Source organism: Mobula hypostoma, chromosome 10 (genome assembly GCF_963921235.1).
Source record: "Mobula hypostoma chromosome 10, sMobHyp1.1, whole genome shotgun sequence".
NCBI lineage: Eukaryota > Metazoa > Chordata > Chondrichthyes > Myliobatiformes > Myliobatidae > Mobula > Mobula hypostoma.
Window position 1 is genome coordinate 20,225,228 of NC_086106.1, and position 26,114 is coordinate 20,251,341.

At 38.5% G+C, this 26,114-nt stretch overlaps 1 protein-coding gene across 23 annotated transcripts in view; it reads right to left on the bottom strand.

The window, feature by feature from the left end:
- The window catches only part of LOC134352742 (T cell receptor alpha chain MC.7.G5-like), a 95,812-nt gene that overhangs the window by 33,867 nt on the left and 35,831 nt on the right, over nt 1-26,114 (bottom strand). Inside the window, exon 1 of one of the 23 annotated variants that reach the window (XR_010019450.1) lies at nt 18,356-18,388. The exons of 18 other annotated variants lie outside the window; for them this stretch is intronic. Coding sequence is in view for 2 of the 5 variants with exons in the window: in XM_063060146.1 (XP_062916216.1) it covers nt 13,718-13,823 (106 nt within the window). In the remaining 3 variants the exon portion in view is untranslated. Of the gene's footprint in view, nt 1-10,122; nt 10,143-13,319; nt 13,369-13,717; nt 13,839-16,188; nt 16,283-18,355; nt 18,389-26,114 lie in introns of those variants that run through there. 4 more of the 23 variants (XR_010019444.1, XR_010019455.1, XM_063060149.1 and 1 more) reach the window with 4 other exon arrangements.

Sequence of the window (26,114 nt, forward strand, 5' to 3'; positions counted from 1 at the left end):
CATTTCATTTCTTCATAAACGTTAATAATTTCCAATATTGTTAATTAGGCATTTATTACAGTGTGCATTACTTACTTGGTGTCACGGTCAGTCTGGTACCAGACCCAAATGTTATTTCATAAGTACTAGACGCACAGCATCAGAAAACCACACAAAAACTCAGCACCGTGGCCAATGGAGAGATGAGTTTTATGGGATAAAGTGCTGAATGACTTTTACTGAAATATTCGTCTTTCTACAGAACCCCGTAACATCTATGCCGATTACACTTAATGCAATTAGTATTCTATATGATATTGTAATACCTTAAAGGGGCCTGGGCCAAAGGTTCTATTAACACTTCTCATCTCCACAGATGCTGCCTGCCTGACCCGGTTTTCAGCATTTTAAATTTAGAATTCAGCTTTTCTTATTGAATATCTGTTTAACTAACAGTCCACCTATGCACTTGTTTATCTTCTCCTCTGTCCGTCTGTATGCTTGCTTGTAGCTATGCTTAACCTGTTTGACAGCCAGGTCATTTTCAGCAACAATGAAATATCAATTCCGAAAATGGGAAAATAACTCACTGATACGCATTTTCTGAAGAATGTACATTAATTAATATGCTCCCTTCTTTGATTTGGGATATGCAAAAACATCTCTTGTCATTTGCGTATTTGCTAAAATGTCCCATTTAGAACAAATAGTGAATGTTTTTCATTGAGTCAAGTGCTGTGAGATAGACTGGTTTTCTCTTCACCTACTTGGTCAAACAATTATTCATAAAATATACAACAGTACAACGCAGGAAAAGGCTAAAATGTTGTGTGGACCATCTAAAAAAACAAATCAAAAACATCCAAACACTAATCCCTCCTACCCGCACAATGTCAATATCTCCACTTCTTCCTTACATCCATGTGCCTATCTAAACGTCTCTTAAAACCGTATTTGCCACTATCACCATACCTGGCCCGGTTCCAAATATTAACCCCAAAGTTTTTTTTCTTTGATCTAATTTTAGGAAACAACTTTAATCGCTTTCTGAGCTATTTAATTCCAGACCCAAAGCTGATTTGTACAGAATTCCTGCTCGACTTCACTTCCACAAAAAGACTACAACTCAATAGAAATAAGAATTATCTTGCGCTCCAAGCGAAATCACTGCCCACGTCTCTGTAGGATTTAATATTCTCTATGTCAGAGTTCCACCTGTATCCATTATTTCCAGTAAAGTAAAATATGGGTGAAAATGAAAATTTTTATTCTTGCTGGTCCTCATTTTATCAGACATCTCCTCCTCCCCGTCACATGGGGCTCCTCGGAATGCTGATTTAGTTCCGCATCCCATGGATGTGCGAATCAGCAAGATGATTAGCTGCTATAAGCTTCCCCCTGTGCAACTGGGGAGCAAAATATTTGGGAATATGTGAGGTTGCAAGGAAAATTATTCGGTGAATAGAATTGCTCTGTGAGCGGGCAGAAGCTCAGTGGGCCGATTGGCCTTCTATGTCTTATGAAAGTACACTTCTATTAATTAGCTTTCGAACTTTCACATCTTCGTTAACAGACCAATCAATTCAAATCAATGACAGAAAAATAACACACCCAACGTGCCAGGCAGCATCTGTGGAGAGAGGAACTGCGCATATTTCAGGTCTGAGACCCTTTGTCAGAAGTGTGAAAGACAGTGGACAAGTTGTTCTTAATTTTCAGTGTGGGTGTGAGAGGGATATATCGGGCAACTGGAAGATGATGCTAGCTGTCTAACGCTTGGGTACTTCCACCTTTTTCCGCCACGGGAAATAACATCCCATAGACTCTTTTCCTATTTGCTTAAACCTAGCATTTAGAATAAATTACACACGTTCGACTTTAATTACGAAGTAAGACAAAAATGGCTTTCTTGAAACTTACTCGGTACAATAATCACTCGAGTCCCAGCTCCAAATATTATCTGTTGGCTGCCTCCAAAATTCACACAGTGCCTGCCCCCCTTACAAATACACCTACTGGCCTTAAGAATCTCCACTAGCCCTTTCCCAAATAACAATGCAGTGATCGCAATACCCACTAAACCTAAGATACGTGTTGGTCATCTGGTCTTTATTTTTATAAATAGTTTTAAAATATTTTTAATAACCATCTCTTTCTGTGGACACCACCTCCAAAGCTGCCCCACTCTGCTGCTGAGTTCCTTTCAAACCGAACATCCACAAAACAACCCAGAATGAAAAAAGATTTACTTGCGCAATCATGTTGTAGTTGTATTTGTTATTATTTCTCCTAAGACTTCTATGGAGCTTCGATTTTCAACATTTTGGTTTTGTTCTTCCTCATTTTTTAGTTGTTTGCTCGCCCCAACACCTCCGTAATGTGTTTCTCCCAGAGTGTTTTGGTTTTCTCCCAGATCCCAAAGATGTGCATTACGGTTAGGTGACTGGTATACACTGCTTCCTGCCGAATTACTGGAGAGTGGGGAGAAGTGGTTACAGGGAACATTTGAGAGCAAATGCAAATGGCCTCCCCTTAAGTCGTATGGAAAGAAATTCCTTTTGCCCATTCTCTACATCCTTATTGGCCCTCTAATAACTTTCATCCAAAAATGGAGAATAGCGGAAAACAAAACTCAGCGGGTCAGGCAACATCTCTGGAGAGAGAACTAGCGAACATTTCAAGTCGGAGACCCCCTGTTAGAACAGAGAAAGGGAGAAGGCAGGATGGGTTTCCGTTTTAGGGATGGATTGGACAAGAGGATGATGATGTTAGCTGCCTGATTTCTGAATGACTGCAGTGTTTTCTGATTCTTTCTCCAATCTCACGCTTTCAGAGATATTCCCAGTGATTACACCATTCGTCCCTTATCAATTTTGCAACGTTAACCTGCTTTCTTTTTTTTCATCCTCCCTGACTGAACCACAATACACTCAATTCCATAAATACGTAAGGATCATATTCCAAAGGGGGCAATATTTATCGCCTATAAATCAATCTGTATGTAAGGAGGCTTTCTCTGAATTTTCTACTAGATTAACAAACTATTTAGATATTTTGATATGTACTATCATATTGATATGGTGAACATCTCTTTAACTTTATGCATTTTTCTATCTTATCAAACCCTTGTACAGAGGTCACACACTGGACACACCTTTTCCTCTCAATCATGCATAATCTTTGCAATTTTATTTGAATGCCAAGCCTCTGATATTTATCACCAAAGCAACATTTTTTAACACCGAGAGTCGAACTTACTAGGTTCCACGTTCAGCTTGGTTCCAGATCCAAATGTTATGATATTGAAGGAATCCACACAGTACTACACACCAGTACAGAAACATGCTTCTGGTCTCAGATTCTACATACGCCACAGAGTCTTACATTCACAAAGCACAATTACAGACCCTGCCGCCAGTATTGCATGCTGCCCATCAGATAAATATAAGACAATAATACACAGGAACAGAATTAGGCTATTCGGCTCGTTGATCTTCCGCTATTTCATCATGACTGATTTATTATCCCTGTCAATCCGCTTCTCCCCGTGACCTTTGAAGCCCTTACTAATCAACACCTATCAACTTTATCTTTAAATATGTCCATGGACTTGGCCTCCACAACCACCTGTGGCAATGAGTTCCACAGATTCACCACCCTCTGGCTGAAGAAATTCCTCCTCATCTCTGTTCTAAAGGGAAGCCCTCTTATTCCTAGGCTGTGCCCTCTGGTCCTAGATTCCCCATTATAGGAAATATCCTCTGCGTATCCCTTCCATCTAGGCCATTATATATTATGCATGTTTCAATGAGACCACCTTCCGCCGTTCCTCAGAACTCCAGCGAATACAGGCCCAGCGCCATCAAACGCTCCTCATGCGTTAAAGCTCTCATTCCTGGGATCATTCTCGTGAACCTCTTCTAGACCTCTCCAATGCCAACATATTCTTTCTTAGATAAGGGGGACCAGAACTGCTCACAATATTGCAAGCAAGGTCTGATCAATACCTTAATAAGCCTTAGCATAAGGTATTATGCTTATCATAAGGTATTAAGCCTTATTACAACCTTCCACTCCTATTATCCTACACTTGATCCATAGCCTTCTATGGACTAGTGATTCAAGAGCCTGTCCACATACTTGTTAGTTTTGTAACTGCCTCCACCAAGTTCTGAGACAGACTGCAATCCCTTCCTGAGTGAGAGAGTTGGCTGGTAATAGTTGTCTCCTGTGTGTGGCTGAACGGCAGATTCTGGGGAGATGTGAGAGGAGTATTTGGAGCATGGATGGGATTTTGTGAGGTAAGTGAAACTGGGTAGTTGATGATCTACACAGGTTTATGGACGAAAGGTCTGTTTCCTTGCTATATGGCTGTCACTCATTGGGCATTGGCGACTCAAGTCCTTAATTGCGCGAGAGTCCCTGTCACTACCACTTCTTCAGCAGTGCCTTCCAGATTACTACATACACTGCATAAATAGAATTTCTTCTTTGTATCCCATTTAAACATTTACTGGTTACTCTAAGTCTATGCCCAAGTTATCATTATGAATTATGATTCACAGAATTCACCTAAGATTTTATTTGATGAATGAAATTAGTGTGGATTCAGTTGCTTCCATGGTTTTGGAGCACCGAATCATGTTATGAGAAAGCATAGATGACGTCCATTACCAACAGCATATCATTTGATCTGAATACCGAATGTGATTAGAATCTAATAATGAATACCGTATTGATAACTTACCAGGTTTAACAATAAGCCTTGTGCCGCTTCCAAACACTAACTTGTCGACCCCCCCGGAATTCACACAGTAAATGAGCCCCTGACAAGAATTCATTTCAGTGGCTCCCCCCTTGTGTGCTATTGGCACCACACATTTATTTCAAACCTTAAAATATCTTCTTCATCTATTTGGTCATTTTCGTTGCCTCGTTGAGGGAATAATTGGTTTCATATTTGGAGTAATATTTATTAAAAGTATAATGCTTACTAGGACCCTCAATTTATCAAATAACTCCTCAAAATACAACCACGGATTTCGAACTTTTGATACACTCTTGCACTAACTCAAGGGAAACGAAGTGAGATACTCAGCACTCACTGGGCTCTGCAATCACCCTGTTGTCTCTTCCACAGATTAGCTGGTTGCTTGCATAATTCAGACAATGCTGACCACTTAGAAAATAAAACTTTGACAATCGAAGATTGGCTGATTGAAGCAATAATGTAGATTACTCCCCGTTTTTGATACTTATATATTCAAAGCATAAGGAATTATGCAGATGCTAGAAATCCATAGCAATATACACAAGATGGTGGAAGAACTGAGCAGATCAGGCAGCATCCATGGAAGTGGATGTTTTGTGCCGAGACCCATCTTCATGACTGGAGCAATACATACTGTGCATGTATTGAGCTGTTGTCAGCTGCTGTCCCTCACTTTCTCCACATCACGTTCTCTCTCTTTCTATCTGTCTCTCTAATTTTTATCTCTGCCTGTTAACCTGTCCAAACTCTCCAGCCACCCATAGCTTCCTTTAACAGGGGTGATAACCAGTTAATTGCGAGTACAATGTTGGAACAATCCTGAAAACGGGGAATTGGTTGGTTGTCCCGATTGTGCCGAAAACCGTGTTCTAAATTAAGATACAGCGGCCACATCTCACGGCATTGCCATATTTGCTGTAAGGCTGCAATTCGAATAAATGACAGTTATATTTAATTTCAATAGGAGTTGTAAGTATGATTGCTTTCTTAACACTTACTTGGTACAACAATTACTCTAGTCCCCGTTCCAAATATTAACTTCACGCTGCTAGCAGAATTCACACAGTACCTGACCCCCTTACAAATACATCTATTGGCTTTAACCATGTCCCAATGCCTTCTTCTAAGAAAATGAAATATAGCGACAGCAACGCCCATTAAACCTCAGATTTTTCTCGTCAATCTCTTCGCCTTTGGTAAATAATGTTTAATTATTTTCCAGCTATTTAATTCCTTTGAATCTGTGCAATCATGCTGCATAAATGTATTGAATTCCAGAAAATAATGCAACATAATTAAAAGTAAGCAAGATTTATCTGGGCTCTGGAAACAAAATAACTGCCACTGTTTGCACGTGATTTTCTGTCGTTTCAGAGTTCTCTGTGTATCTTTGATTCCCAGTAAAAAGTTTATAGGTGAAAAATTGAGTAACCTCTTCGCTGTTCACTCTCATTTGTTCAGAGATTCCCTCTCCCCCTACGGTGCACTTTCTCCAATCTGAGAAAGAGGGAAGACTAGTTAGCTTTAAGTTTTAGAGAGGGTCACGTAGTATGGATTGGACAACTGGAGGATGATGTCATTGTCTGAATTCCGTGGGTTTCTGCATTGTTTCTGATCTCACATTCTCAGAGATATTCTCAACGACCCCACCATCCCTTCCTTATCCTCATCTGAAATTTTAACTGGTTTTCTCAGATTCCTCCTTCCAAAACTGATCTCATTCCTTCAATTCTTTTAACACCCAACAACCACATTCAAAGTGATAGGGAAAGCACCTATAAGAGAGCATTTTTATATCAATATTTTCCAATGAATTAATAAGCCGTTGAGTTATTTGTGTTTTTTTAATACATTATCTAAATGTTGAAAACCTCTTTAAGTTTAGGTTGTTTTGGTATCCCATCAATCCTTGCACTGTAGTCAACTACAAAGACACACCCATCCACTCAATCATTCCTAATCTCAACAATTCGCTTTAAATGTGTAGAACATGATATACATTAACAAAATAAAATTTGAAGTCTTCAGAATTTCGACGCATCACATGATGAATTGGCCTTAATGGGTTCCACCCTCAGTTTGGTTCCAGATTAGAAGCTATAGTTGCGAATTATCAATCATATACGTTCAAATATTCATCTTGCATTTTACCTGATGAATCAATTCAGTGCAGCCTGAGTTATCTTCACGTATTACTGATACCTAAGTAGTTTATGACAAAATATAGCTGACATCTATTGGTGTCTATTTCCCAGTTCATGTCAGGTTGCTCAAGTTACAGAATGGGATTGGAATCTAATTTTGAATATTGATAACTTACTAAGTTTAACAATAAGCCTGGTGTCGCTTCCAAACTCTAATTTGCTGAAGGGTACAGAGACCACACAGTAAATGGCTCTTTCGCAAGAACACATTTCAATTGCTGCTCCCTGTGCACTATCGGCATGACATATTTAATTTCAGCAATAAAATAGCTTCATCATCTGCTTCGTAATTTTGTTTGACAGTTTAGGATAACAGCTGCTTTTCCGATTTGAGGCACTGATCATTCAATGGAAAATGTTATTGGGACCCACAATTTATCAACACTTGATGAAATTATGAGTAGAAGTTTCCAATTGTTAACGCACTCTTGTACTAACTGATGAAAATTACCAAAGTAGAACATAGATTCAGCACTTACTGGGTTGCACAGTCACTCTGGTTCCACTTCCAAATATTAGTTTTGTGCCCCCAGCATTCACACAGTGTTCAACCCTCTTACAAAATTCTCCCCGCCTATTCAATGTTGGCAGACTGTGTGAAACAATATTGTAGATGGATACTCAGTGTATCATATTTATTATATATATATTGTCTTCTATTCTTCCGTCTGCGCACCTCCCTCTCTGTTCCTCGCTCTTATCTCCCCGCTCTTCCTCTCTCCCTCTCTCCAGCTCCATCTAAACGTATTAGTGTCTCCTCGTCTGTCTGCAGTTTTATTTAACTTGCAAAGCTGGAGCAAAAACTCTGAAAATGCGAAAATAATTTTATGATAGAATGTATTAAGTAACATACTCTTTCTTGATGTGGGCCATTAAGAAACATAGTATATTATCTAACAGGAGATGAGGTTACATTTACATTTTTTCTGAAGTCTTGTTTTTAGAATTTATAAGATGGTTTGGGATTTTAATCAAGAATTCTAGGGAAGAATGGGTTTTTTGAAACTTACTTGGTTCGACAATTACTCGAGTTCCGGTTCCAAATATTAACTCCCAGCTCCCTCCAGAATTCACACGGTGCTTGCCCCCTTTACAAATACACTTTCTAGTCTTAACAATATCCCCGTGGTTTTCTTCCAAATAATGCAATTCAGCGACCTCAATGACCCTGAAATTTCATTTTTTCGTCAATCTGGCCTTAGTTTATGAAGCAATTACAATAATTTTCACACCATTCAAATTCACTTCATTGCAGCCCAAGTTCCTACTCATAAAGTCAGTAAGTTCCTGTTCAACTTAGTCTTCACACACAGATATATCATAATAAGAATACATGGTCCCATACATGATTTAACTATGGGACCTAAAGGAAATAATTTTATTAGCTTGTGTGTGATTTTATTCATCTTCAGTGTTCCCTCTGTATTTTTTTAAAATCCCGGTAACAGGTGTTTAGGTCACACAATAAAAATATATGGTCCCGTGATTTATCTATGGGCCCCAAAGGAAATTAATGTGTAAGATTGTGTGCGATTTTATTTTCCCTCGGAGTGCCATCTGCATGATTAATTTCTATAAGCAGGTGACTAGGGTGAAAGATATTGCTGTAACTTCTCTTGAGTATGCTCGGGTAGTTCCCCCTTACTGTCCTATGGGTTTGATCGGGTTATCTCCAGTATCTCCAACATCCCACAGATCTGCAGGTCGGTAGATTAATTGACAGGTGTCAACTGCGCCGAATGATAATGGAAGGCAGAAGTGTTTGAAATTCTCGGAATAGAAGTCACAAGGAAAATCTGTGGAGGAATTTGATTGCTTTGTGAACGGCAGAGGTTCTTGTGCTGACTAGACTTCTTGAATGTCGTTTTGAAATAAATCCCCTTTGCCCTCTTTCTAGAAGGTTTACTTTCTTATTGACCTGATCAACACTTTAATTCAAAAACAGTGAACTGGGAAGCAAAAAGGCAAGCTGGGGTTAACTTCTGAGTGTTCCAAGCATTTTCTGATTTTTTTTTTGTCCCCAAATTCATCTTGTCGGAGATATTCCCTCTGACCCCTTTATCCCTCCACAGCCACTCTGCGACTTTAACTTGTTTTCTCTTTTCACTTAACCACACAAGAAGAATTACCCTTAAGTCAATAAATGCTGAAGAATCATATTTAAAGTGACAGTGGACATCTCCTATAAATCATTCTGTCGGTACAGAAGCTTCCTGTTAATTGAATTGGTTATTTATTATGTATTTTCATAGCACCACGTTTTGAATCTTCTTTTTAGCTTGCGTATTTATATCCATTTTATCAATACCTAGCATAGAAGTCACCCACTCCGACAAACCTCATCTTCTGATCATTACAAGTTACTTTTATGGCACCGATCTGACGCTGATCATCAAATTTCATTGTGAATTCCTGGCATGTGAGACATTGCATAATATACCAGACTTACTGGGTTTCACCTTCAGTTTGGTTCCAGATCCAAATGTCAGTACATTCATGTTATTCACACAGCACCACAGACTTGTACAGAAACCCCTCACCTAGTCCCAACTTCAATATTCATTCTATCTAGAACAAAACAGATCATTCAGCCATATGAATCCATACTTATTTAAGTCCCCTTCCATTGCATCTGATGAATTAGTGTTGGAAGAATTATTTTCACGTGTTATGGCACTTATGAATTTAATGGTAAGATATCACTGAAATCTACCGTGATCCTTTACATATCCCATAATATATTGACAAGGATATAGAATTTCTTTAAACATCGATTTTGAATATTAACACCTGAACAAGATAAAGAATTCTGGTGTCACTTCCAGCATTAATTTGCAGAGCTCACCAGAATGAACAGAGCAACCACTTCTCCCTCTCAAGAGCTCAATTTAGTGGCTGCTCAATGTGCATTGTTGTCTTTGGATATTTCACTTCGAAGATTAAAGATTGACAATTTAGCAAAATGGATTATATTAGATTTTGGAGCATTATTCATCCGAAGTCCGATCGATACTGGGGTCCATAATTTATCAGGCACCTCTATAAAGTACATGCATGACTCTATACAAGAGAAAATCTCACTTAAATCAATCATTTAAAATAAATAATAATAATAATAAAATGATTTAACCAGCAGTTCGAGGAGAAAATGCATTTCGCAGCACTTACTTGGTTGGACAATTATTTGAGTCCCAGTTCCAAAGAGTAACCCCGTGCTGGCTGTATTATTAGCACGGTGCCTAACCCCTTTACAAATACACTAAATGGTCCCCACTATGTCCACGCTACCTTATTTCAAATAATGCGACTTATTGGCCGAAATGTCCATTATATCGAAGTTATTTTTCTTTATTCTAGCTTCATTTTAGTAAATAGCTTTAAATAATTTTACAATCTTCTAAATCCTATTGCTGAACCCCAGATCTGCCCCATGCAGTCAACTAAGTCCTGTTGAACTTGGATTGAATCAAGGAATCAAGCATTATTGCAACCGTGTTTCACTACCAAAAATGTTTGGCTAGGTTTCTGTACGATTTAACTTCGCTTGACAGATGCCTCTGTATGTTTGATTCCCAGTTAAAGATGCTTGGAAGAAAAAAAATCGCATTTTTGACTCCCTCATTTGCTCTGTGATTTCCCCCTCTCTGCAGTGTAAGTTTCAACTAGGCTCTCCGGATTTCTCCCACATCCGAAAGGTGTGCGCCAGATACATTAGCTGGCTGCTCTAAACTGCTTACGGAGATGATGTGAGGTAGAATTTTTGGAAATGTGCGAAAGGAGTTGCAGGGGAAATTACTGGGTGAATAGGATTGCTCTCTGAACAGTAGAGACTCGGTAAACCGAATAGTCGCTTTCTCTGTCGTAGGCTAATAAATTCATTTTGAACCATCCCAAAAAATGTCACATCCTTATTGATCCACTAATTAATTCCACTCAGAAACATTGAATGCTGGAAGTACTAAGCAGGCCATGCAGCATCTGTAGGGAGAAGAACAAGTGGAATCGTTTCAGGTGGAAAAACCTTCGTCAGAACAGGCAGAGAGAAGACAGGATGGTTCTGAGTTTGTGGAAGGGTTGAGGAGGGATATGTTAGACAATGGGAAGATTGTGCCATCCGATTGATGTCTGAATGTTTGTAACATCTTATGATTTTGAATCTGATTTTAACTGACCTTACTCTGACCTGGTCTGTCAGAGTTATTCCCAGTGCCTCCTCTATAGTCTCTGTCTGCACCTTAATTTATTTTCTCTCTTTCCTCTTTCCTGTACTGGCCTTCTTACCACATCAACTCAACAAATGCCCAAGGATCATATTCACCGCAGCAGTGCATACTTCCCAGAAATTAGTTAATCGGAAGGGAAATTTTCATTAATAAATCCTTCATTGGATTAGCAAGATATTGAGCTACTGGGCTACGTATTAGAAGAAGAAGAAGCCACATGCCCTAGTCACTTCTAATCTTTATAAAGTGCTCTCTATGAATACAACATAATGTCTGTTAATAAAACCGCTTTTTGCACTCTGGAATGTAGGCATGTTACATCATAAGTTGGACTTACTGGGTTCCACCATTAGTCTGGTTCCAGATCCAAATGTTAGCTCATTGTAGCTATTCACACATCACTATACAACAATACATAAACCCTTTACCTGTCCCTATATTCAATCTACGTCATCGAGTCTCAGATGAATATAGCAGGAAAGCAGGACATTCAGTCCAACGATAATAATTATTTAAGTTAAAATATGCACCTTTCACCCGAACCAATGAATTAATGTCGATTCAGCTCATTCACACACTCATGGTACATGTGCATGTTGTGATAAAATATAGCTGAAATCTCATAGCATCCATTATCCATACCATAGTATGTTGAACAGAGCATAGAACATTCACATCCTTATTGACATACTGATAAATACCATACAGAAATAGAGAATGGTAGAAACACACAGCGGGTCAGGTAGCACTTGTGGAGCTCGCAACAGTAAACATTTTAGGAGGAAGAACCTACGACAGGCGTAGGAATGAGAGGATAGATCGGTTTTGAATTTCTGGTAAGGTAGGAAAGGTACAGATCAGACAGTGGGAAAATGTTGCTATTCAAGATTCAAGATTTCAAGATTCAAAAAAACTTCATTGTCATTCTAACCGTACATCAGCTCTGCAGGGCAGAATGAGAGCTTTTTTTTTCGTTCCACTTCTGAAGGTTTCCAATATTTCTTGATGTTGTGTCCCATCTCAATCTGTTATAAATATTCTCGGTGACCCCACCATCCCTCCCCACCCTCTCTGAAACTTTGAATTGATTTATTTCTTTTTATCTTCCCTACACTGACCCCAATAACCTCAAGACAGTGAATTCTCAAGGTCATATTCCAAGTAGCAGTATGCACCTCCTGTGAATCATACTCCAGGTAAAGAACTTCCGTTTGAATTCTGTGTTAGATTAACACACTATTGAATTAATCTGCGACCTATTGTACAACGCTTTAGCTGCTTTTATTTCTACTTTATTTAACCTGAGCAAAAGCACCCACTATAAGACCTCCGAATTTGTTTTAATTTGTACAAATTGTCCTAATGCCAGCAAACCGACTTCCATCAGCAAAACTGCATTTGACACTCTAGAATGCAGAGGCACTGCACAATTATACGGACTTAAAGTGTCTCATCTTCACTAGTTCAAGACTCAAATGTCAGTACATTTAGGTTATTCACAGAGCACCATGGGTCACTATAGAAAATTTTACCTGGGCGCAAATCAAGCTAGGTTATAGTCTTCGATTTCTACAGCATGAAATAAACGTTCGGTCCAGTATGTTCATGCTTATAAAGATCGCTTAAAATTGGAGCATTCTATCCGATATGTCGAATCTGTATTAGTGGTCCCTACTTAAGTTATAAAATATATAGAGGAACCCACTCAGCCTCCATTGCCCACATCACATTATATTGACCAAAATATAGCATCTGCTTGGAAAGTGAATTAGAATATTGCCATCGTATTGTGATTCACAATACGTCTGGTGCCGATTTCAAGCACGTTTTGTCCAGTCCTCTAGAAACCGCACAGTAAATGACCCACCTGACAAGAACTTCGTTTAGTGACTGCTTCCTGGGCACCATTGACATAGATTATTTTATTTCAAAGAAACATTCATCAATTATTTGGTAATTTTGCTCGATACGTTGGGACAATAACTTACTTTTATATTCGAAGCATCATTCATTCAAAGTATAATAATTATTACTAGGACCCATAATTAATTAAATATTTCCTCAAAATATAACCACGAAGCTCTTGCACTCACAGATGAGAACCATCAAAATAGACCACATATGAGGGATGTCTGCACTTACTGGGTTCTACAGTCACCTTGGTTCCACTTCCAAAGATCAGTTTGTTGCCATCATAATTCACACGGTGCTGAACCCTCTTACAAAATACCCCATGCTAATCAAACATTGGCTAACTGAACGAAGCAACATGACAGTTAGCAACTCATTTCTTGCACATTCATATTACCTATCTATGCAACTAAATGTCTGTCTGTGCTCATCTCTCTTTCTCTCTAGAGTCCACCATGTCTCTACTTCTCCATCTTTTACTCTGTATCTATCTATCTGCATATCATCCGTATGTGGCTTTAAGTAACATGTGTGATGGCCAGCTTATTATCAGTGAAGATACAGTAACAAATCTGAACATGCGAGATTTTTTTTTGATTGAAGGACAGAATGGTTTTCTCACCACTTACTTGGTTCAACAATTACCCGAGTCCCGGTTCCAAACGTTAGCTCAGTGTTGACTCCATAACCCACACAGTGCCTGGTTCCCTTACAAATACACCCATTGGGTTTCATTAAAACAGTCGTCCTCTAAACATTACAAGGCTTCTTAAGGCTAAGAATGCTTCTTCAATCCACTCTATTTTTTTTCTGAATGGGTTGAAATCTTTATGAAACCTCTCTAATTTCCTTGACTCCAGCCCTATATCTGCACTATACAACATCGAATTTCTGTCCAACGTAATTCCCACAAAATAATTTAGCAAGAAAAAAAATGGTAATGTGCATAATCCAAAGGAAATCAGTGCACTGGTATCAATGAAATTTTATTCCTTCTCAGAGATTCTCTGGATATGTGATTCTCAGTAGAAAAAGTTCAGAGTTTATAAAGATTTCCCTCATTTCCCTATCGTTTGCCCTTACTCGCTTGGTCCTATTAAATTCCATTTTAATTTTCCCTAGAATCATTACACCTTCATTGAACAATTAACCAATTCCATTCAATTCAGAGAATGGTGGTAACACTCAGCAAGGGGATACACTATCTGAGAGCAGAGAGAGGAACATGGTGAACAGCGGAGTCCATTCGTCAGAATCAGGAAAGGCAAATGACACTACGGTTTTGAGCTTCAGAGAGGCTGGGGTTGTGAAGGGGGGGTGGTGTGGGTGGGGAGGGTGGCGGGTGTTGGGTGGAATAACTGGTCAGCAGGAAGGTGAATGCCATCCACCTGACATCTGAGTATTTCCAACATTTCCTGCATTAATCTCCAACGTCACACAGTCAGAAATATTCCCAGTGTCCCTGCTTTGTTTGATGCACGGTAGCCAATTTATTACCAGTAAAGATGTAGCAACAATTCTGAAAATGCGAGATTGTTGTTTGTTTCCTTTCCGTTTTTGGCTGTAAGATGCTTCCTTCCCAGTCTGTCCACAAAGTGAACTTGTTTTTCTAACTTTCCTCTTCCCTGCACTGATCCCATGAATCTCAGTTCCAGAAATGCTCAAGAAGCACATTCAAAGTGACAATCTACACCTCCTATAAATCACTCTCCAGGTAAGGAGGCTTCTTCTGTATTTCTATTGGATTAACAAGCTGTTGAGTTATCTGCTACCTTATTTTAATAGTGGCATATTTTGAACAGCTTTTTAAATAACTCCTGTTTCCCACCTTAGAAACCTTGCACAGAATGGACTCAGCATGATACACCCACACTAGCAATCACTAATAATCTCTATAATTTGTCTTTAATGACGATGAAAAATGCACATAAAAGCAAGCTCTGCAGAAATTAGACAAATGACATAACAAGTTGGATTTCCTGGGCGTTACTTCAGTTTGGCCACAGATCCAAATGTTATCACATTGAAAGTATTCATACAGCACTGCCAATATACAAATACTACCCAGACCCCAAATTCAACTCGTTATGGAGTCTTAGATTCCTAGAACACGAAGCAGTTTCTTTGGCCCACCATGTCCGTGTCAATTTAAATTAGAATATCTAGATCTCATTTTATATGATATATCATATCTGTGTAGATTCAGTTCTTTTCCCCTATTAGTAGTGATGTATGATGCAGCATATAGCTGAAATCTCTTGGCGCCCATTGCCTACTTCATGTTAGGATGACTAGAATATCGAATTTGTTTGAAAACTAATTTTCAACATTAACATCTTACCGGGATTAACAATAATTTAGGTGCTGCTTGCAAACAGCAATTTATTGAGCACTGAATTTAGTGGCCGTTACCAGTGCACTATTACCATTGCCAATTACATTTCTAAATACTAAAATCACTTCATCGCAGATACGGATTTGATTAGGTTGGAGAAAATAAAGCTTATTTTGAACCATCATTCCTGCAAAATACAATGCTTGCTGTGACCTAGATTTCAGAAAATTCTCCCTGTAAGTATAAAGACGGGTTTCCAACCATTAACCAACACTGGCACCAACAGATGGAAACTGAAGTGGGAAATTGCAGTAGGAATGTCAACACTTACTTGGTTCTACCGTCACTATGGTTCCACTTCCAAATATTAGCTCGTTGCCTGCATAACTCACAAAATAACCCTCTAACCCTCTTACAAAATACAGCCTTCCAATGCAATATTAGTTAATCGTTGAAGCAATAATGCAGATAGGCACTCATTTTAGCGTATTTATTTTCTATATCTATTAGTCAATCGGTACGTCCCCCTGTGCATCTATCTGAATCTCACTGTTGCTTTATAGCTCCCTCTTACTTTACATATCCATCTTTTTTTTTTCTGTCTACCTATCTGGATATTTTCTGCCCCCTCCTGTAGCTTTGTTTTACCTAGTAACAGGGAAACTTATTAGTGAAATTTATCATTATTTATGATCAGGGAAAATGAGGCAATAACTCTGAGTACTCGACTATTTTTTGTTGCTGATTGGCCTTCTCAGTACTTACTTGGTTGAACAATTACTCGCGTGCCGGTTCCAAATATTAACCCAGTGTTCCCTGCATAATCCACACAGTGCTTGACCATCTTACAAATACACACACCGCTTTTAACATTGTTAACATCGTCTTACTCCACACATGCAATGTAGCGAGCGCAAACCCAACACAATTTAACATTTTTTCAAGATACTTTCATTTAAAAAAAAAGTTTTAACCATCTATTCAGCTCAATATCGGCCTTATGCAGACAATAGGTTCGTATGCAATTTAGCTTCCATAAGTGAAGGTAGCAGAATAAACAAAATAGGATTTATCTGTTTGATCCAAAGAGAATCATTGCGTATATTTTTGTGTGATTTTATTGCTCTTTAGAGTTAAATCTGTATCTTTGACTCTCAGAAAAAAAAAATCTGTATGGCTGAAAATTATTTCCGTAATTTTTCTATTGTTCGCCCTTGTTTGCTCAGTCATTTCTCTCTCTCTCTGCCCTGCCTCCCTAGGGTGCTCTGTCTTTTTCTCACATTCCTAAACTATGCGAGATGATAGGTTAGTAGCCCGCTGTGAACTGCTCTAAGTGAGGTGCGAGAAAGAATTGTCGAGGTTATGGTGAGAAAAGGTATTAAAGAAAATTTGATGAGGGATTGATTACTATATGAACAGACCGAGACACTTTGGCGTGACTGGCCAACTTCTATGTCTAATGCTAATATATAATTTTTGCACTCTCCTAGCAATCTTCCCAAAGTTATGGACGTAGTGTTATCCATTGAAAATCAGATAATACAGGAAGATTTCAATAGATCAGAGAGCGTCTGGGAGAGAGAAGCAGTGAATGCTTCAGATCAAAAGCCTTTGATTAAAACTGGGAACGAGAGAAGAGAGGTTGGTTCTGGGCATGGCAGAGATTCGGGGAGAATGGATTGGATTGCCATCTGCCTAATCTCTGAGGTTTCCAGTATTTTCTGAATTTGCCTCCCATCTCACTCCATCAGAAATGTTCCCAGTGACCCTAACGTCCCTCCCTACCTCCTCTGCAACTTTGAATTGATTTATTTATTTTTGTATTCCCTACACTGACCCCACTACCCTCAAGACAGGAAATGCCCAAGAATCTTATTCAATTTAACAGTATGCATCTCCTGTAAATTATACTTCAGACAAGGAAGCTTCTTTCGTATTCTCTGTTGGATTAGCACACTGTTGAATTAATTGGCTACTCATTACTGTAGTCTAATGGCTAGGGATTTTGTACACCTCTTAAGTTGTTTTTATTTCTATTTTATTAAACTTGTGCACAAGCACCTACTATAATACTTTCCACTACCCAATCTCTTTTAATCTCTAACGTTTGCTTCTAATGCCAGCAACTCGACCTCCATCAACAAAACTGCATAAGGTACCTAGGCTGTAGTGACACAACCTAATAAACTTTCTTCACTAGCTTCAGATTAATTTGTCAGCACTTTGAAATTATACTGAACTCAAAGCACCATAGACCAGTATAGAAAAACCTTAGGTGGTCCCAAACTCAACCCACGTTATAGGTTCTTCGATTTCCCCGGCATGAGATAGGCTTACGGTCCAGCACTTTCAGGCTTATTAAGTTAACTTTAAATTAACATCGATAATTCCATCCGATAAGTTGGATCTGTGTAGATTTTAGTTGTATATAAGTGTTAGCGGAGCATACGTAAGTTATTAAAATACAAATGAACTCTCTCAGCGCCCACTGCTTACATCCTATTATATTGACCAGAATATAGCACTTGCTTGAAACTGAATTATAATATCGCCACCTTACTAGTATTCACAATACGTCTGGTGCCGAGTTCGAAAACATTTTAGTCCAGTCCTCCAGAAACCGCACGATAAACGACCTGCCTGACAAAACTCCGTTTCGTGACTGCTTCCTGTCAACTATTGCCATTGATTATTTTATTTCAAAGAAACATTCATCACTTACTTAGGAATTTTTTCTTGATACATTGGCAGAATAGTTTACTTTCAGATTCCAGGCATCATTCATTCAAAGTACAATAATTGTTACTAGAACCCACAATTAATTAAATGTCTCCTCAAAATATAACCACGAATGGTCAATTATTGACAAGCTTTTTCATTCACAGATGGAAACCATCAATATAGACCGCATATTAGGGATGTCTGCACTTACTGGGTTCTACAGTCACCTTGGTTCCACCTCCAAATATTAGCTTGTCTCCATAGTTCACACAGTGCTGAACCCTCTTACAAAAAACCCCAGGACAATTTAAAACTAGCTAACTGAATGAAGCAACATGGCAGTTAGCAACTCATTTCTTGCACATTCATATTACATATCTCTGTAGCTACATGTCTGTGTTAATTTCTCTTTCTCTCTATCTCTCTGTCTAGGGCCTACCCTCTCTCTACTTCTCAATCTTTTACTCTGTTTATACATCTGTATATCCATCCGTATGCCTGTGGTTTAAATTAACCTGCGTGATGTCCAGTTTATTATCTGTGAAGATGCAGCAACAATTCTGAAAATGCGAAATATTTTATTTTGAGTGAAAGACAGAATGGCTTCCTCACCACTTACTTGGTTCAACAATTACCCGAGTCCCGGTTCCAAATATTAACCCAGTGTTGACTTCATTGCCCACACAGTGCCTGGGTCCCTTCCAAATACACCCTTTGGTCTTTGTTAGAGTCTTCCTCTGAACATTGCAAGGCTTTTGATAGCTACGAATTCTTCTTCAATCTAATCTATTTTTTTTTCTGAATAGGTTGAAATCTTTCTGAGACCTATATAATTCACTTGACTCCTGCCCAATACCTGCAGGACACAACATCGAAATCCTGGCCAACTTAGTTCCCGCAAAATAATAAATCACGACAAAAAATAATGCTTATATGTATGATTCAAAGGAAATCAGTGCACAGGTATCTATGTAATTCTATTACTCATCGGAGTGCTTTCTGCATATATGATTCTCCGTAGAAAAAGTTCAGTGTTGAAAAAGATTTCAGTAATTTCCTTATCGTTCACCCTTACTTGCTTGCTCCTAATAAATCTCATTTTCATTTTCCTTAGAATCAACACATCCTTATTGAAAAACTAACCAATTCCATTCAAAGCAGACAATAATGGCAACACTCAGCAGGTGATACAGTATCTGAGAGAAAAGGGAGGAGCATAGTGAATAGTGAAGAGCATTCGCCAAAATTCAACCTATATTGTGTACTCTTAGATTCCAAGAACTTGAAACAGTCACTTCGGCCCGCCATGTTCATTTGTATTTAAATTAAAATATATAGATTTAATTTTATCTGACGAATCATATCCTTGTAGATTCAGTTCTTTTCACGTATAGGTAGTCCCAATGTATGTTATTGCAAGATATAGCTGCAATCTATTGGCTTCCATTACTCATTGTATGTTAGGATGGCCAGTATATCGAATTTGTTTGAAAACTCATATTCCATATTAACATCTTATCAGGATTAATAATAAATTTGGTGCCGCTTCGAAACACCAACTTATTGATCCCTGAAGATCATATTAAGCAAATGATCCCCTGAGCTTGGATTAAAGGCTGTCCCAGTGTCCCCAGTGCACTATTGACAATGCTAATTTTAACCCAAATATAAAATCAACCTTTCACCTATTCGTCAAGTGACCGTCATTAATCTGGAGAAAAAAGCTTACTTTCAGATTTGAAACATTATTCCTGCAAAATACAATGTCTGCGGAGAGTCAGATTTCAGAAAATTCTCCCTGCAAATATAAACACGAGTTTACAACCGTCAACACACACTTCCTGCACTAACAGATGGAAACCGAAATAGAAGTTGCATTAGGAATGTAACACTTATTTGGTTCTACCTTCTCTCTGATTCCACTTCCAAATATCAGCTTGCTGCCTGCATACTTCTCACAGTGCTCAAACCTGTGACAAATTAGAACCTTCGAATGCAATATTAGGTGATTGCTTGAAGTAATAATGCAAATAGGTACTTATTTTAACGTGCTTATGAATTGGCCAATTAGTATGTCCGCCTCTGTATCTATCTGAATCTCACCGTGTCCCTGCAGCTCACGCCCATCTACATATTTATCTATTTTCTTCTTTCTGTCTATCTGTCCGTATACCTGCCCACCTGTCGGTAGCTTTGTTTCAGTTGTGTGATTGACAATTTATTATGTTCGAAAATGTAGTGAAAATTCTGAGTAAGCGAGTTTTTTTTTTGTTGTTGTCAGATGTAGAGGCCCTATCAGTACTTACTTGGTTGAACAATTACTCGAGTGCCGGTTCCAAATATTATTTCCCTGTTGCCTCCATAACCCACACAGCGCTTGACCCCCTTACAAATACACACACCGCTTTTAACATTGTTGACAATGCCTTACTCAGCATAATTCAATTAGTGAGCGCAAAGCCATCTCCATTTAATATTTTTCTTCAAGATATTTTAATTTTATTAAATAGTTTCATGTCTTTTACTACCTGTCCTGCTCAATATCGGCCTCATCCAGACAATAAGTTCGTTTGCAACTTAGCTTCTATAAGCGTACATAACATAATCATAAAGTAAGATTTATCCGTATTACCTCAAGAGAATCATACACATAATTTCTTATGATCCTTTTCTCCTTAGAGTTACCTCTGTATCATTAATTCTCAAAAAACATCTTATTGCTGAAAGTCACTTCCGCAATTTCTGTCTCGTTCGCCCTCATTTGCTCAGACATTTCTATCTCTGTCCTGTCTCCCGAGGGTGCTCCTTTTTTCTAAATCCCAAAAATACGCGGGTCTGTAGGTTCATAGTCTGCTTTGAACTGCTGCAGGTGAGGTGGAAGGAAGAATTGTCGAGGTTGTGGTGGGAAAAGGTATTACAAAAAATTAGAAGGTGAATTGATTACAATATGAGCAGGCAGAGACACAATGGCCCGAGTGGCCTTCTTCTATGTCGTATGATAACATATCACCATTGCACTCTTCCAGCAACCTTCCCAAAGTTATTGACCTCTCAATCAATTCTATGGAAAATCACATAATCGTGGAAGAATTCAGCAGGTCGGGCAGCGTCAGTAGAGAGAGAAGCAATGAGAGCTTCAGGTCAAAGATCTTCGATTATAACTGGGGAAGAGAGAAAAGAGCTTCGTTCTGAACTTGAGGGAAGGTTTTGGGCGAGTGCTTTAGAGATGGGAAGATGTTGCCATCTACCTAATTTCTGAGTGTTTCCAGCATTTGCTGCTTTTGTCGCCAATCTTATTTTCTCAGAGGTATTCCCAGTGGCCGCTCCATCTCTTCCACAACAACTTCAACTTGATTTGTCTCTTTCTTCCTGCACCAATTATCCTGAGGTCAATAAATGTCCAAGAATCATATTCAAGTTGCAGTATACACTTCCTGTAAACTGTTCTCTGAGTGAGAAGGCGACATCTTCAATCGCTATTCGATTAATAAAATATTCACTAATTTGGCTACTTTCTACCTCATTTTAATAGTTACCAGTTTTGAATGCCCCTTGAAGTGTAGTTATTGGTTTCCTCATGTTAAACCATTGGTAGAAATCACTTAATAGGTTATACTCTCATTCACTCCTAATCTCTACAATTTTATTTAAAAAAATGTAAACCCACATCTAACACCAGAACTACATTCCGACACACATAATGTAGGGACGTTACATGACGAATTGGACTTACTGGGTTTCACCTTTAAATTGGTTCCAGATCCAAATGTTATCTGATTGATGTTATTCACACAGCACTACACACCAGGGCAGAAACTCCTTCCCTGGTCTCATATTCAACTTTTGCTACAGAGTCTTATATTCATACAGCACAATGGAAGTTTGGTCACCATGCCCATGTCCAGTTGTTAAAACATATAAATTTCATTCCATGTAACGAATCGGTGTAGATTTAGTTGTTTTCACATATTGTGTACTTTTCTGTTACTACAGAAAACAGGGTAACCGTTTGTTATTCCTTTCCAAATGTAATGTAAACCAGGATATAGAATTTGCTTGAAAACTAATTTTCAATATTGGTTAACACAAGCATTAAGAATATGTCAGTGCCGCCTCCAAATACTAATTTGATAAGCCCTCCAGAATACACACAGAAATAAATACCCTCACAAGTAGTATTCCTCCATATCTTGATCAGTTCGGAAAATAGCTTTTTCTTTCTGCATATCTGGAGCCTTATTTATCAAAGTACAATGCTTACTGAGATCCACAAATAATCATGCACCATCCCAAAAATATAAGCAAGGGTTTCTAATCTTTGACATACTCCTGCACTAACTATTGGAAAACACTGAAGGAAGCAAACATGAGGTGTGCCAACTTACCGGTTCAAATTCCAAATATTAAATTGCTGCCCCCATAATTTACTCCTTGCCCGACTCCTATGTATACTTCTTCCTTATCATTTTGCGATTTGCTCTAGTTCTATACGGTTATGGGAAACAGTGACATATTTTGATTCGAGTGGTTGCTTATCCATCTCCTCCCTCCCCCCTCTCTATCAAGCTCTCTTTATATCCTTCTAGAAATGTTGTCCGTATATTTGTCTGACTATCTAGTTTTCTCCTTTTCCATCCCTTCCTTCTGTCCATCTATCCTGTTATGTATTTGCCTGTCTATATGTGTCTGTTTGCATAACTAATTGCTGGAACATGGTGTTCGACTGAGTTTTGTTTGGTTGCTCTTGGTGAAATCGCCGTTGGAACATAATTTATACGCATTTTGCTTAGGAAGATACAAACTACTGCATATCCCTTGGATTTTTAAGTGGTCCAATCTATTAATTAAAGTTAAAATGTACCTTTTTACTGAGTTATGAGAACTAATACAAAAATCGCACTTACTGGGTTCTACAATTAGTCTAGTTCCTCCTCCAAATATCAGCTTGTTATTGCCTCCAAGATTCTCACAGTGCCCGGCCCTCCTTCAAAAATACTTTCTGGCCATACCAGTGCCTGTCTTATCTGTGAAAAATGCAGCCCATCCTTCACAAAGAGCTTTCACAAAATATAATGCTATCAATTTTTCTAACCTGAGAATATCAATTACAAAGCCGATCCATAATTATGAAGGATAAAGCATCTTGAGAATTTTATCACATCATTTAACAGAAGTTACACGCAATATTAAAAACTGATCACATTCTCTGTACTGTCCAAGGTAAATTGTTCTTTAGGATGTGCCATTTATTTACTTACTAGGTTCAACAGTCACTCTAGTTCCGCTTCCAAATATTAACTGTTGTGCAAAATTCACACCGTGACTGCCCCCTCTACAAAAAGCAATTTGTTAGCCAATTCCCACTGTTTAGTTAACTTTCATTGGCAACCTCATTGGTAACTATTCATTTAGTCTCGTTCAACGTGAATTGGTAAATTTGAGTTAAAATTGTTTGATCTTGTTCGTAGCTTTGCTTTTATTAAGGCAAGATTCTCTGAGGCAAAGTTCTCTAAGAATTCCCCTTGCAACTAAAACAAACATTGGATGCTAGTTTTAACAATGTCCAAAGGTTTTAGTTTAGTCCCAGTTTAATATAAGGATTTTAGTAATAGATTCCAAACTTTTCTCCCAGGTGTAGACGAACTATAGAGAAGAAGTCACAAAATGATCCAGTAAACAAGTGGAAAATAATAACTGCTGATAGTAGAAATTTAAAGTAAAATCTGAAAATGCTGGAAACACTCTACAGGCCAGGCAGCAACTGTGTAAAGTAAAACATTAAGCGTTCTGTGTCCTAGAATGGAAAGAACAAAAGAAAAAGGAGTTTTCAGTAGGAGAGACAATGTGTAGGAAAAATATCTGATAGGAAAGGCTAAGTAGACGAATGAGGATAGTAACAAACGCATTTAACAACCTTTGTTTGTGCAAAGCGTTGGGAAAGCGTTGTGAGACAGAGCCAAGGGGTAAGAAAAACCGAGCCTAGTGACAACTGGTGCAAATATCTGTTTCTGCTACATGAAGTTGGAGAATTCGCTAATTTGACAAGATACTCCGGAATATGTATAATCTGATTTGGTTACATATTAATAATAGGACAACGAAGATAGGATCATGGACTGTGTAACTAGCACCCCAAACATTTGGTCCATTATCCTCCACTTATCACATTCTTATTACAATTTACTTCCCTGGTGTTACTGTTGGCTTGGATCCAGACCCGAATGTAAGCTTCTCATATATCACATTGCACGTCATATTAGTGAAAAAACCTATCGCCCTATTCCGATGTCGAGTTCCACACTGGACAATAGATAATAACCTCAAGAGCATTACGTTCCTACGTCACCTTTGACACAACACACACTCAACTTGATGCACTGCTGACAGTATCTACAGAGATTTCAATTACACTTCGGAAACTAATCTCAGTAGTATTCCAAGGGACCATAGAAAAGCGAGTCAGTGCCAAAAGTGTATTGTCTTCACTTCACTAATATAACCCGACTTTTTAAGCACACTGAATGCTTCATTGCAAATAAACGAGAATATTTCCACGGAAGTAATGTCACATCGGTTCAAAGGACGATATTTACCGAATCCATGTATTCTTTGCCATTTTCTGTTTGACTCCTACATCATTCGAGACTGCACCATGTTTGCCTGGCAATAACGCAAAATTTGTCCGGATTTGAAGTGGCTAAAATATGGAAAGATACTAAGTATGTTGTAATTGAATGAATATTTACACTGACTGAATTTAGGTTAAATTGTGAATGTTATTGGCATTATATTAATGATGTAGCCCAGGACAGGGTATGGAAAATACATACCCTCTAAAAGGCCCTTAAATAGTCTCAGCAGAAAGAGTGGGTCTTCTGTTGCTTGGTTGTTCCAAGCGTCTGCTCCCGTGACAGAGCGCAAAGATACCGACATACAAGTTTGCCGTAAATTCCCGAGGGGGGGGGGCAGATAGAGGAAGCGGAATTGGACTGGAGGGGCGAAGGCATGTGTCAGATGTCAATGAGACAAGTTATCCAGGGTGAAGAGAATAGAAAGCACAGTAGGGGAATTTGTGCTTTTATCCTCAAACTACACCCAAACATCATGTAGGGCAAAATGTGGAGGTTATTCAATTAAATCAGTGGAGTTATGATGTTTTAAGGCCTGGTTGTGCCATGATTTTCCCTCGGTCATTAGCAGTGTGATTACTCTGGCTGGTAATATATTAACGATAGGCATCTGCATCACCCCACTGGAGTTAAAATCCCTTAATTGTACAATAGAACTGTATAGAGTTACATAACTATAATCCTACTCCAAACATTAGCAGGGGATATAACAAAGCATTTAAGAGCATCGGAATGATTGTGTGGTATTACTCATTCGGGTAGTTTCAATCTCAGCTACATTTCATGACTTTGGAAACCCTTATCACATTAGTGAAGAATGTCACACATTCCGAGAGAAGTTCAATTTAGTTATGTATTTTTCTACAAGCAACACATATGGAAAGCACTTCAGTTTACTCATTGTTTATGGTAAGATTGACAATGAGATTGAAAACACCTTTTGCTTTTAAAAATAAAATGTGTCGTACACAGCTTAAAAGATTATGCAAAAAAGTGAGGAGATATTAAACCACTCACTAGGTTGAACTTTAAGCCTTGTTCCTGATCCAAATGTCAGCCTGCCAGTGTTATCATCCACACAGCATCATACCCTCAAACAAAAATCTATCGATTCAAATTTGTTTCTTCCAATGCACACTAAGGGAAGATCCACTTTTTTTTTTTTACGTGTTGGATGATTGCAGTGATATAATTCCTGCAGCCCATATTGATGCGAAATTATTTTCCAACTTCCTTCTCTTTCAGTTCTGCTCTCTGCTAATCACACGGTGGTCACCACCATTCAGCTGTCCTGTTCCTTCTAAACTATTCCACCTTACGCTCCCCTGTTTACAGAATCCA